Source organism: Herpailurus yagouaroundi, unplaced genomic scaffold (genome assembly GCF_014898765.1).
Source record: "Herpailurus yagouaroundi ecotype Mexico unplaced genomic scaffold, PumYag 187, whole genome shotgun sequence".
Taxonomy (NCBI): Eukaryota; Metazoa; Chordata; class Mammalia; order Carnivora; family Felidae; genus Herpailurus; species Herpailurus yagouaroundi.
This window is the reverse complement of record NW_024412418.1, coordinates 17,065,964-17,079,488: the sequence shown is the minus strand read 5'-3', so window position 1 is coordinate 17,079,488 and position 13,525 is coordinate 17,065,964. Positions and strand designations below refer to the sequence as shown.

The 13,525-nt window shown below is 49.2% G+C and overlaps 1 protein-coding gene and 2 long non-coding RNA genes across 19 annotated transcripts in view; 2 read left to right on the top strand and 1 right to left on the bottom strand.

Annotated features, from left to right (window-relative positions):
- Positions 1-196: 196 nt before the first annotated feature.
- Positions 197-12,884, bottom strand: LOC121043550 (uncharacterized). Its single transcript, XR_005796899.1, has 3 exons — positions 12,644-12,884; positions 12,087-12,133; positions 197-591 (listed from the first exon to the last, which is right to left on the bottom strand). It is a non-coding gene; the product is annotated as an uncharacterized LOC121043550 (long non-coding RNA).
- Positions 4,631-7,980, top strand: LOC121043551 (uncharacterized). The gene is made up of 2 exons (XR_005796900.1): positions 4,631-5,510; positions 7,857-7,980. It is a non-coding gene; the product is annotated as an uncharacterized LOC121043551 (long non-coding RNA).
- CD44 (CD44 molecule (IN blood group)) overlaps positions 10,707-13,525 on the top strand; it is a 90,996-nt gene continuing 88,177 nt past the window's right edge. For 3 of the 17 annotated variants that reach the window (XM_040495451.1, XM_040495452.1, XM_040495449.1), the window contains exon 1: positions 10,710-10,992. In XM_040495451.1, coding sequence (XP_040351385.1) covers positions 10,926-10,992 — 67 coding nt within the window. In that variant the 5' untranslated portion in view covers positions 10,710-10,925. Of the gene's footprint in view, positions 10,993-13,525 lie in introns of all 17 variants that reach the window. The other 14 variants (XM_040495450.1, XM_040495447.1, XM_040495453.1 and 11 more) reach the window with 11 other exon arrangements.

The window sequence follows — 13,525 nt, the reverse complement described above, 5'->3', positions numbered from 1 at the left end:
ATATCGCTGGAGAATAGGGGCCATGTGAGTGTGTTGAGAACCCACCCACAGAGCCTCGCATGGTGCCTGATGCTACCACTTAAGAAATGGTTGATGCGTGAAAAAAAACCAAGGAAGGGTGCTTAGAGTAGGGACACCTGTTCACCTCTTTTAACTTAGTGTTTCCCAAATGTATTTGTTTATGAAAAGTCTGTGATTGAAGAGCACCTTTATATTAAAATCCTTTGCAATTAGTATTTGGGGACATGATCTCAGAGCAGGTTATAAATAGTATTAAAACTGGGCTCCCAAGGTTCCAGTGAGTTGGCAAAGAAAGCCACCGGTTTATAATCCAGGACTACATGGGCCATTTCCTGCCTATAAACTGTGTTCAAGTTCCAAGATGGCTGGTCTTGGAATCAAACCCATGCTGGCAGTCCATTCTCTTTCTTTTTGCCCCAAACCTTCTCCCGATGTCTTCAATTGGACGAACCCATTATTCAAGTGGGAAACAAGAAGAAAAGTGAACAGGACACTTGGAAGGTGTAGGAATGCTCAATGAGTGAAGCCAGTCTCCTTTCTCTTGGTTGTGGCATCGTAGGCGAAGTAAGCCTAGGGGAAAAGTGAAGAAACAGATAAAAACCTGGACATCTCCTTGAGGAGGTCTAAATCAGGAGAAGGAATGCAGGAAAGGATTCAGCAGAAGAGCCAGGGATGGATTCACCTCCACTTTCACCCCCTTTCCACTGGACTCACGGTTGGACTCCATTGCCCAGGGATGGCTAGAACCCATTCAATGAGACATGGATGGAAGTGATGGTCCCATACCAGGCCTGGCTCATAACCACCCCACCACTACCACCACCAGACAGTGCTCCTACATGCTACTTTTCCTTCCACTGATTGAATGGGAATGGCCCCAGCAGCGTTGAGAAGTGCAGAGCCTCCGTTGACATGAATCTTCCATCGTCCCCAACATCTTACCTATCCAAAAACCCTCGTAAGTGTTAGATGACTCAAAAATAAACCTCTATGTATTTGAGCCATTATATATATATATATACATATATATATATACATATATATATATATATGTATATATATATATATATATATTGCTGAGTTAATTTGTCACTAGCTAAAATTAGGCCACAAAATACGGAAAGAGAAAGCCATCTGAAAGGTAGAATGAAAAATGGGCTAGGGCAGTACCTCTAAAGCCAAGAAAGGACAGAATTTAAAGGAAAGGTATAATCGTAACTACATCTGGTAGAACTTGAGACATGAGGAGGTTGGCTGGGGGATGATGAGCTTTTGAGGATAATTTTTCTCTTTGATGAAAGGAGAGAACCATATGATGAAAGATCCTTTTCTTCTTGCCTACCTCCTTTCTTCAGCTTTGGACACCGTCAAATGAGGATTTAATGCCGGGATCTTTGGTAACTATTTTGTGACATGAGGCAAAGCGCATTGGGAATGGAAGCTGGCATGTTAACAGTGGTACAGGAAGATGAACAGATTTTATGTCTATCACACTATCATTGAGCCACCGAACGAACTCTGGAACTACTTTTTTCTGTACTTTTTGTTAAAAAAATAATAAAGCCTTTCTTTAAAAATTTTTTTTCAACGTTTATTTATTTTTGGGACAGAGAGAGACAGAGCATGAACGGGGGAGGGGCAGAGAGAGAGGGAGACACAGAATCGGAAACAGGCTCCAGGCTCCGAGCCATCAGCCCAGAGCCTGACGCGGGGCTCGAACTCACGGACCGCGAGATCGTGACCTGGCTGAAGTCGGACGCTTAACCGACCGCGCCACCCAGGCGCCCCATTAAAGCCTTTCTTTAAAAAAAAATAACGGTAACTTCAATTTTTTGGACGTGCTCTATTCCAAAACCTATGTTAAGCTAAATAGATGCATTGTTACACTGTGTACTTTAATTTTCACAATAATAATATACAGCATTAAATGAGTAACTTAAGCTCTAAGAGATTGAATAAATTGTCCAAGGTTACATAGCAAATATGATATTGCATCCAAAGTAAGAAGTTAAACGAGCCAGACAAGTGCGAAGACCCTATTGCAAACTGGTGGATGGGGTTGGACCAGGAAAAGAAAAGGATTTAGCGGGTTTGGAGAGGGTACAGTGGAGCTGGAGGGTGACTTTCTAACAAGACCATCTATCAAGATCACTCAGGTACCCTTATCTATAGAGCTTTTTGGGAATATACCTGGTCAATGTCACTCCTTTCTGAAGTCCTTTTTTATTTACTACTCCTCAGCCAGTTCATTACAAAAATGCATCGGAGGGTGACTAGACTTTCTTTAAAGTGGACTTACATGCTAGATTTTTACTGCTTACTTAGATTCTCCTCCACATTTAGGCACATGGGAGAATCACCCTCTCTCAGCTCGCTTACAATTAGATGGGGTCACGTGACTAGTTTTAGCCAATGGGGTGTAAGCAGAAACGGCATGAATTATTTCTGAGCCAAAGCATTTAGTCACTGGTAAGAGATCCTTTACTGTTCTGTTTCCCTGATGCAGCCATTCTGTTAAAATGCAGGTGCCATAAAATCAAACCACGCAGAATCACTGAGCTACCGCATGGAAGACAGCCGCTCTGAAGAATTGCCTGGACCTACGGTAGACTTAGCATGACAAGAAGTCACTTGGACGATCGCCTTAATCCACGGAGGTTTTAGTGATGTGGCCACTGCAGCATAACCTGGGATGTAACCTGACTAATGCAACTTAATATTCCATCCTTCTCAGAGATGGTAAATATTGATCACGACTGTTACCATTGCCTCATCTATTCTATATATTCTTAAGCCATCACTGAACTCTTCCCCACTGAGCTGTAAGGCTTCTGAATCTCTCATCACAGTGACCTAAGCAGTCACTACTAGTTCACCAGAGCTGGAGAGTCAAGGAAAACCCACCCAAATCCTTCTGAAATCAGCACAAAATCCTGACTTCCTACTGTGGCCTGAGAGGCCACCTAAGAGCTAAAGCTGACCCTCCTTCACTTTCTCGCTCGCTCACTCAGCTCCAGCCCCACTGGCCTTTTCTGTTCTTCACACATACCAAGAATATTCTCATCTCAAACCTTTACGTTTGCTCTACCTTCTTTTTCGGAAGTGCTTCTCTAATGTTTTATATGGCTCAAATGTTGCCTCTTCAGACAGACTTTCCCTTCTACCTTATTAAATTTACCCTGCACCCTCCCCCAACGTCCTCAGTAATAACAAAACACTGGTCTCTCTCTCTCTCTCTCTCTCTCTCTCTCTGTCTCTCTGTCTCTCTCTTTTTTTCTGCTGTATTCCCAGTAATTAGAGTAGTACTTGATGCAAATAAGTGATTGGCCAACCCTGATCTAGACCATAATCATTTTGGGGAGAGAGGGTGGGTCTAGTTCCCCTTTGGTTTTTCCTTGGTGCTGAATCCATGTCATACGTACTGGAGATGTCCATTAAATTCCTGGCTGATGGTTAGAAGACTTTCATTTCCCTTCCTATCATGGTGGGCTCATGTCTGTGCCCTTTTGTCCTCCCTCTACCACTCACACACTCTCCTTCCCCTTCCCTCACCACAACCTCCCCCAATTAAGTACAAGTTTCTTTCTCACCCACACAACGTCTTCCACAGTCACAGTCTACTGTGGCTGAGAAACAGTACCCAGCAATAAAACGGGTTTTGGCCTGGCCTCACATCCAAGTTCACTACCAATAACCTTTTCTGCAGGAGTTAACACCGAGACCCATCCAGACTTGGCTAGAGTGTTAGGCCTGTGCATTGGAGCCCAGAGGTTTTACCCGCTGGGTGTTTTGAAGAGAAGCAGCTGTTACCATTTGCCAGCTGAAGGGTTTTGCTTTTGAAATAGTCTATGAGGCGTGTTCAGGCAGAAAGGAGCGTTCTGGAGAAGGCCTGGGAAGGCCTGCCACTCATTTGGAGTGCCACACAACTGTGGGCAAACCATCAGGGATGTCTGGTTTCAGTAACAGTGCAGGAGAAATCATTGCATTCTTTGGGTATAATTGGATGCTAAGGGGGAGGGTTTGTAGGTGAGCTTAGGTAGTGAAAAAGAACATGGAATGCAGAATCACAGGACCCGAGATTAGATCCAGAAGTCCTGAGTAAGAATGAGTAGCCTCTACCCTCTACCTTAGCAACCTTCCCTCCACCACCCCTACTCTAACAACAGTTTCTAAAGGCATCTTCCCTCTAAAAAGACATTTATTGGAATAAAACTCCGTGAAAACGAGTTCAAACTCCAATTGGCTTAGCATTGTTGCTAGATCCAGAATCAGAAAGGGGTCAAGATTTTCTGTCCCTGCATCTTGTAATGGCAAGAAAGATCTCCCTCGTAAAATAAAGAGGCTTGGGACAAGTCACCCAACCTTTCCAAGCCTCAGTTACCTCATCGGTAAAGGAGGAGTGAACTTTTCATAGGGTTGTTGCGGTAATTAAATAACATTGGCATACGTACTAAGTGCTGGTGGTAGTGACCATGGTGGTAATTGTGGTGATGTTGGCGGGGGTTCTGGCGGTGGTGGTGATGGTGGCAGTGACAATGGCATTGGGGGCGGCGACAATGGCATTGGTGGCATTGGTGGCGATAGCAGCCGCAGAGGAGTGATGAGAATGAGTTATGACAGAACGAAGAATGTTTAAATTGTGCTCAGCACACAGTAGTCACATAGTGAAGGAATAAAGGGAACAATTTTCAGGCAACCCAGGGACATTAGTCACCGGTTATACGCCAACTATGAATACGGCCAGCACGAATCATGCTTAGATGTTCATCAATGCCATTCCCTTCCAGCCTTCCAGTAGACGTTTAGCTACCAATTCGTATGAAATGGAAAGAAAATGAATAAAGATTTTAGTTACCCTATGAACTTAAAAAGAATACAATTGCATTTCTCTTAAATAATAATAGCGCATACAGTAGAGACTCTCTTACTTCTCTCACTTCAGTCTCTCACTTCCCCCCAGCTAGCCTTCCGCATAAAGCCACACACCATTAATTCAAATTTCACCTTCAAAAATTCACATTTCTAAATTAACTACCATTGAACTGTGGGCTTTGACCTATCGGCATACTGCTTTAACTTCCAAAGGTCTGCGTCACAGCTGCAACTGACATGGATGTATCCGGAATCAAGAGGCATCCGGTCCCCTTGGCATTTCTAGGGCCCGGTGGCCACATCGGCTATTTTATTTACCGTCCTTTGAAAGCCTTAGTAATGCTAAAAGCTCAGCACTGTAATCATACTTGGTTAGCTCGAGACTAATTAGTCATTCGATGCCATTTATTTGTCATGAAGATTGCTTTCCAAATTACCAGTTTATTTAGCCTTCACTAATAATTATTTCACAAGGGCTTTTTCACCACTGTTCATTTGCATGTGTAGAATTTACTCATTGAGAATGAACTAAAGATGGGTTTTTTTTTTTTTTTTTTTTTAGTTAAAGTTGAACTGGAATGGTGTTTGGTTTACTCTGCCAGATCGCTCCTTCTGTGGTAAGCAGCCCCATGTAGGAATTCAATGTTGTCCCTTTAAAAGCGTCTGGTGGCCTGCTGTGTTTATAATCCTCAAATCTCATGATTCAGTCCCACCTCCCCGCCTTGCTCCACACACTCCTGCTCACATTTGGTTTAGATTTGACTTTTTCTTTGCTTAGGAAGAACAAGATTTTTTACTAGTCAGAAGCCAGCAGGCCCCCAAATTCAGGAAAGATAAACATACGAATCCTAGTCTGCTAGAGTGAGCCACGCTCAAATTCCACCAGGTCTGAAAACGGTCACCCAGATCGGACGCCGCGGCTTGCATTTGTCTAGAAAGCGTCAGCTTGTCCAAATGCTGCTATCTATTGGCTCCTGTAATTCCCAAAGTCACCCTGTAAAGTGTCTCGGGAAGAAAAAGAACAAGCCATTCTTTATTGGGAAAGGTGTATATGTCAGAGACAGGGAATAGTCAGGAACTGAGAGTCTCGTAATGACAGCGTCTAAGACAGACATGGCCCTGTCCTCAGGCAGCTTAGCGGTTGGTGGATAGCTGAGCCCTACCAGGAGGCCGGCCCCCCAGTAAAGAGTCCTGACGCCTTCTTTCACTTACTATTCACAATAGACTGTGAGAAAGATCTTATGAACCTCATGTGGTAGACGAAATAACCCAAACTCCCAGAGGTTAAGTGACCCAAGTGAACTCACCGGGCTGATAAGGGGGTGAGCCACTGCTCAGACCTGGGCTTCCTCAGTCCAAGGCTGCCAGTCGTGTCCTGGACCCTGACCTAGTAGTGTAACCTCATGTTAAGTCAGATCAATTCAAGCTCTCTCTTCCAGTTTCCCACATCCCCTGGTTTCACTTAGAAAGGTAATTGGTGCAACACACAACAGATACTGAACATCCAAAATCAGTAACTTTAAGGACCTAAGCGTTATACAGTCACAAAAAAGAGCATGGGAATGTCTTTGTGAGACCGTGGTAGGGCCAGTGTAGGGGGGAGGGGGCGGGGGGGGGTGGAGTGTGGGGTGGAAAGACAGTGAGAGGGTTAGCGCACAGAGGTGATCCAGGAGGTTGGTCCTGACTCAGTGAATTGTCAGGTCAGTTTGAAATGACTCACTTGTGGCATGGGGCAAACAACCTCAGTCAGTCCCTCACTAAACTGTCGGGAAGCAGGCAGGCAAAATATTTCCTCCTGGAAGAATTTGCATGGCCCCCTAACCTTTGTGAGGCACCTTCCCACTCCGTGCTTCATCGGCCGATTGTTACAACTTGCACATATGCAGCAGGGAACCAGGCTTCGTCGGAGATGGCCTCGTTGAGCGGTTTTTATATAACTTTTTCAAAGTAAAATCCTTTGTGGAAATAAAGCCTCCCACAGTCCTCTAAGGTTATCAAACTGATAAGCTTGGAACTTTTGCGCTTGGAATGGGGTCAGGGTGGGGGGAGGCACAGCCCCCGCTTAAGCCTTTGCTTTGATCTCTGTGTCTGTCTCTGAGGGTCTCCAGGAACCTGCAAGTTCTGAAACGCGGTAAGACAATGTAAACACATCGTTGCAGTGAATACCATCCCATTTCACTCCCCTCTTGCAACAAGGCCCTGGAAGTAATGGGAGATCTGCGAGGTCACTCCTGGGCCAGTGCCCTTTCCAGGGAACTCACTAGGCCTGGCTTCTCAGGTGATTAAAGTCTGATATCTTCTTGGGTGGGGGGGGGCAGGCTGCCCCCATGTGTTTCAGGAAGGCGGTGCCTCTTGGGGACAGACAACTCTGCCACTACGGGCAGCATTTTTCAAAGCGCCTGCCTTTCCGATAGGGGTCAGAGGCACCGTTCTCTTTCCAGCTGGCACCCCCCCCCCCTCCCCCACCCCCCTCCCCCCTGAATCTTGAAACTGGCCACTGGTGGCTGGGGAGCAGGTCCCTGAGAATGCAGGAGGAGCAGCCTACACTCAAGCAGGCTCTCCCCAACTCGAACCCTTACACTGAACTGGAAAGCCTTTGTTATTGGCTGCGTGTTTGTCTCCCCCAAATTCGTATTTTGGACTCTTAACCCCCAGGGTGATGGTATTTGGGGGTGGGGACTTTGGGAGGTAATTAGGTCAGGAGGGTGGAGCCCTTATGAAAGGGATTAGTGCCTTTATAAGAAGGACCCACCAGCAAGCTTGGCCCCTCCCCCACCCCATCTCAGTCTCCCTCTCTCTTTCCCTCTCTCCCTCTCTCTGCCTCTCTCCCTCTCTTCTCCACCCTCCCTCTCCCTCTCCTTTCCTCCCTCTCTCTCCTTTCCTCTCTCTCTGTCTCTCTCCCTCCCTATCTGTCTGCCTCCTTCTCTGTCTCTGTCTCTCTCCCCCCCTTCATGTAAGGATAGAAGACAGCCAGCCCTCTGCAAACCCAGAAGACTGTTCTCAGCAGAACCCAGCCATGCTGGCGCCCTGATGTGGGACTTCCCGGCCTCCTGAACTGTGACAAATAAATCTCTGCCGCGTAAGCCATCCAGCCTGTGATGCTCAGTTCTGGCAGCCCAAGCTGACCAAGACGGTGGTGATAGCCACACAATTCTGTGAACGTGAGATTCTGAGGGCCACTGTATGGCTGCAATGGTAAATGTTAGGATATGTGTATTTTAGCACAATAATAATAACAACAACAATAACAGCAGCAAGACCAACAATAATAATGAAAGTTCTATGGCTCACTATTTCCTAGGGGTCAAGTTCAAACTTCCTGGCGTAGTCTATGACCTGAGCTGGCGGTGGGGCGGGGGGGGGGGGGGGGGGGGGGGGTCCTGTTTACCTCTCTGGCCTCCCTTCTTGCTGTCCTCCCTCGATATCTTCATCTAATCGAACATGCAAGCCGCTCTATGACATTGCCTGAGCAAGTCATGTGCTTTCACTTTTCCCTGCTTAGTCACAATTTTGCTTTTAGTCATGATAGCAAACACATTTACGGAGCTTACTATATGCGTATATATATACATATAGTGCTTAATATATGCAGGACTTTTGAGCCATTTACTGCTCACCAATCCTACGGAAAGGACACTGATATTAACCCCATGTTAGATGTGAGAAAAACCGAGGCCTAGAGGCTAATTTACTTGCTTAAGGTTGCACAACGCAATGTACGAGGCCAGGCGTCCTGGTTCCTAAATCCTTGCAGTTAATTACTACAGAGTAATGCTGTTGCTGGATGTCTTGTGCCCTTGCCCTTTCTTCTGAAGAATCCCTCCTCCTCCCTCAAGACCTCAAATATCACCTCCCTTGGGAAGGCCCCCTGGTCTGGTGTTCCCCAGGAAAGGGTGCAGTGCTCTGCGGGCTCTCTTCTCTCAGATGGATATAGCAAGACGGCTGTCCATAGCGATCTTCTGCCGTGGATATTGTCACACACATTTCACAGCACATTTCTTATTGTGTGGTGACAGCCGGCTTGTGAGTCTGATTCCCCGCCAGAGTGTGAGGCCCCTGAAGATAGATAGGGCAGATCCTTTCCATCTTGATACTCTTGAGCGAGCGCTCGCTACATGCTTGATGAATAAGGAAAGCTGCATGCAATTTCTCTCAATTTTTCAATTTCTTTCAATAAGTAACAAAATCAAAAGGGAATTCCTTTGGCTCGGGAATGCTAGCCTGGCGAGAATTCAGTCCCACAGTCCCTGACAGCCATTACCATTTTCTATGTACCCCACCAGGCGAGAAGCCCATTCAGATACACTTTCAGTGGTCCACATGAACAAGAAACACTGCTTTTGCTTTTCAAATGTCAAATCACGGGATGTTACAGGTAGATATGAGATTATAATGCAAAGTATGATTTTTCTTTTTTTTAAATTTTTTAAATGTTTTATTTATTTTTGACACCGAGAGAGAGAGAGAGAGCGAGAGCGCGAGCGAGCATGAGTGGGGGAGGGGCAGAGAAAGAGAGGGAGACACAGAATCCGAAGCAGGCTCCAGGCTCTGAGCTGTCAGCACAGAGCCCAACGCGGGGCTCGAACCCACGAACTGTGAGATCATGACCTGAGCCGAAGTCGGCCGCTCAACCAACTGAGCCACCCAGGCGCCCCTCAAAGTATGATTTTTCTAATGCGAAATCCCTCCGGGGACCATCTTCCTCCCCTTTCTGAGATGTATTGGGGAGGACAGATAGGGGCAAGTGGATTAATGTTTGCTTAGCTAGGAGTATAAATAGGAGCAAGAGAGAGTGGGTGGATATTTGGTGGATGAGAGGGTGGATAAAATGGCGAATGGAGATGTGGATGATGGGCACTGGATAGATACACTGAGGAACAAATGTGGCTGGCTGGCTGGCTGGCTGGCTGGAGAGGAGGACAGTATACAGACGGATGGATGTAGGGTTATGAAGAGGTGTGGAAAAGTGTATGTGAAGGTGGAGGAGAAGTTGTATGGGAGGGTCGTTGGAAGAAGAAGTGGGAGATGGATGGCTAGAAGAAAGGATGTGCCGTTGGACAAGTGGATGGAAGGGGCAACAGCCCTGTAGGATGTGAGCAAAGATGGGTAGAAGATGAATGGGCAGGTGGAACGATGTTTGGGAGGATGAATGAATACAGGTGACTGGATGGATGAATGAGTGGATGGGTCCAGGTGCCAGCCTGGGACTGGAAGATGACACATGGGTTGGAGGAGGGAAAGAGCAGCCCCCTGGCTGGCCATCCTTAGCTTTCTCTGAGCCGCCCTGGTAAGAAGGAAAACTCCACTTCGCTTCTCTTTCAGGGGAACAAGAGTGCGCACGTCCTCTTCCCCTGGGAAGAATCACAAGCTCCCCACCCCTCCTTGCCACCGTGAGCTGGGGAGCGCCACTACCCAGTGCCGGACCTCGCCCCCATCCCATCTCCTGTCCCAGAATATCCAGCTGCCGGTGAAATCCTAGAGATCACTCTCCAGCGCCATTCACAGAGAAACCTAGCGGAGAGGAGGGGTCGGAGGCTCAAACCCAACCGGGCTAAGGTTTCAGGACGGGCCATCCCCTGGCCCGTCCAGAGGCCGCCCTTCCAGCGGGTCGGGAGAGGAAACCGGTGCGTCCCGGGGCTCACGGGCACCCCCGGGGCCCCCGCGGCGCCCGTTAAGGCCGCCCGCGTTTACGGTCTCTGCGCGGCTCCGGGCGCGGGGCGGGGGCGGGGGCGGGGGCGGAAGGGCCAGCGCAGGGGAGGGCTGCTGCGTCTTTAAACCTCTGCGGGCTGCTTAGTCACAGCCCCCTCGCTTGGGTGTGTCCTGCCCTCGCTCCCTCCCTCCCTCTTAGGTCACTCTTTCAGCCCTTGAATAAAAACTGCACCCAACTTCCCAGGCGCCCTCATTGCCCAGCCGGACCCCAGCCCCCGATAGGCTCGGGCCGCCCAGCTCGCCCCGTGCTCCGCCGGCCCCCGCCCAGCGCACCGGACCCCACCCCCGGCGCCCCGCGCTCGCCCCCTCGGTTCGCTCTCACCATGGACAAGTTTTGGTGGCGCCTAGCCTGGGGACTGTGCCTCTCGCAGCTGAGCCTGGCGCAGATCGGTGAGTGCCTCGGGGGCAGCGGGAGGGAGTGGCCCGGGCGGCCGGGACGGACCCTGCAGCCACCTGGCTGAGTGGGCCCCCGGGGACGGGAGGCCAGCGGGCGGCCAGCGGCGTGGACTTGGTGAAGGAGAGCGGGGCGAGGATTTGCGCTAAGCTCTCGGAGTGTGGGTTGGTGCGAAGCACCGTTTTGTTGAAAGGAAAAGAGAAAGAGCGAAGAAAGTTGGCCGGGCCGGCTGCCTGCGCGCAGTTTTGGGTGAGGTCGCGGGTGCCGGAGCACAAGGCAGAAAGTAACTGTACTCCAGGGTGCGCGCCGCCGGTGTCTGGACCAACGGGCTCCTGTGCCCAAGGGCGCTGGAAGCCTGGCTGGGCTTTCCCCGGGCAGGGCAGGGCTAGGCGGGGCAGGGGCCGGGGCTACTGACCAGGTGGCCACAGAGGTGTTGGTGTGAGAGCTGGTGGCAATGAGCCTTCCAGAAAGGGGTGCCGGCGCCCTGCGGCTCCCCACCCGGCCTGGGTTCCAAAGCTCTTCCAGTTGGCTCCAGTCACTGACTAGCGCTTGTGGGAACTTGAACCAGCTCTGGGAGGTTCTGGGTTTCCACGAGGTGCCAGCCTGGGGCAGGGAGTGTGAGGTGGAAAAGTAATGACTGAACCAGCTACTCAAACCTCCTGCTCCTGCCAATCAGTTAGGGGAAATCCAGACAGTAAGGTGGCTCATATTCCCAGCCTGGCAGGCTCAGAGCAGGGAGGGGGGTGGGGGGGTGGGGGGAAGCCTGGGCATCAGGGTCGTGTTAGGGACCCTGGACCTGGGGCTGCCGATACCCCCATCCAAACAGGAGCTGTATCTTTCAGTGACTGTGGAGTGGGTGTCGGCATGTGAGGTAGTCTGGTGAGACCGAACTCCAAGCGTTCCTTCCCTTTGTCTGTATATGTACGGATAATTACATGGCTGATTTGCTTATTGCTAGCAAAATTAATTCTTCTTTTAAGAAGTGCCAGCTGGGTCATTAAGACAGCTCAGCCTATGGTTAATTCTGCTCGGCAAGGATTTATTAAACCCAGCTCTGGGGGGTACCAAGAAAGTAAAGATACAGTCTTACCTGGATCCTGCAGACTGGGAATAAGTGGGGATCAAAGATTCAGATTCCTGAAACACAAAGAATAATAATGATAATAATCATAATAATAGAAGAAATGACAGCACCAGCCAGCATTTTACCGCACGCTTTCACTGTGCCGGACACTGTGCTCAATGTTTACCAGTGTTGCCTTATTTTGCCCTTACGGTGGCCCAGCAAGAAGCGTCCTGTTACTAGCCCGGCTTCAGGAGGGAAACAAACCGAGACTCAGAGAGGTTAAGTAACTTGCCAGTTCTCACACAGCCAGAAGGATTGGTGCGCATGTGAACCCAGGTCCATTAGTCTGTGTTTAGTGGGAGTACGTTAGACTGTATGTATGGCATGGGCGTACTCGGAAAGAGTCTGGGGATGGAGGGTTGAGGTGGACCCGAGGCCATCGGAGGCTTCCAAGGCGACCTGAGCTCCAACAAGTCACTGAAAGGCAAAAACACTTGGGACGCCAGAGAAGAGAAAACCTGGAGTGCAGGAAGAGCCCTGGCCTTCTCTGAGACCTCCAGGGAACTTTATTTGTACATTACCTTTTGGTGATGTCTTCTGCTTTGTTTCTGAGGATTCTGACTCTTGACTCCTTCCAACCTGCCTCCCTGATTCTTCTTAAGGGTCGCATCCCCAAATATTTGACACCATCCTGACCCAGAGACCAGAGGGTTCACTCCTGCCCCACGTTTTCATGCTCCTTTTGGGAAGTGTCCTTTGGAGGAAGCACAAAAAAGTGCCAGTGGCAGTAACTGCCTGGGCCTTGGCTTTCATGTGCTTGTAACATTGTTTGGAAGGAACTGAGACTTGGAAGGGAGATGCGACTTCACAGCAGCTTGGCGGGGCAGGCAGAGAGGGGAAGGAGGCAGAGGAGGGGGAGGAGAGGCAGTACTTTTGCCCCAGGATCCCAGTTGGGGGTGGGGGACCTCCAGAAGACAATGAGGAAACTTTGGAAAGGAGCAAGGCTTTGGGGAGGAAGAAAGGGTCCATCCTTCATATCCGGAAGCAAAAAGTAGAGAAATGGCCAGATGTAGTTAAGCAACACTGGACAAGAAATTAAGTTGGAGGACACTATGAATTAGGTGTCATATGCAGGAAGTAGAAAGTGGCCCTGGGTGGAGGACAAGTGGGATGAGCCCTCCCACGTCTCGTGTCTCTTTTCTCCTGTGGGCCAGAGGTCACTGCTGGGGAATTGCGCCCCTGGTGTTGAGAAAGAGGGGTACATCAGAGAGCTCTTGGGGGTGACAAGTGCCCTTCTGCTCCCTGGGAGTATTAGAGACCCCTCTTCCTGGGAGTTAGGGCTTTGGCTGTGTTTTCCCAGGTGGAGAAGCAAGAAATCCATCACTACTGAGGTTAGCATCAATTAATTCAGTTATTCCCCAGATACACATTGGATATCTCATTTCCTGCCAAGGCGCCATGCC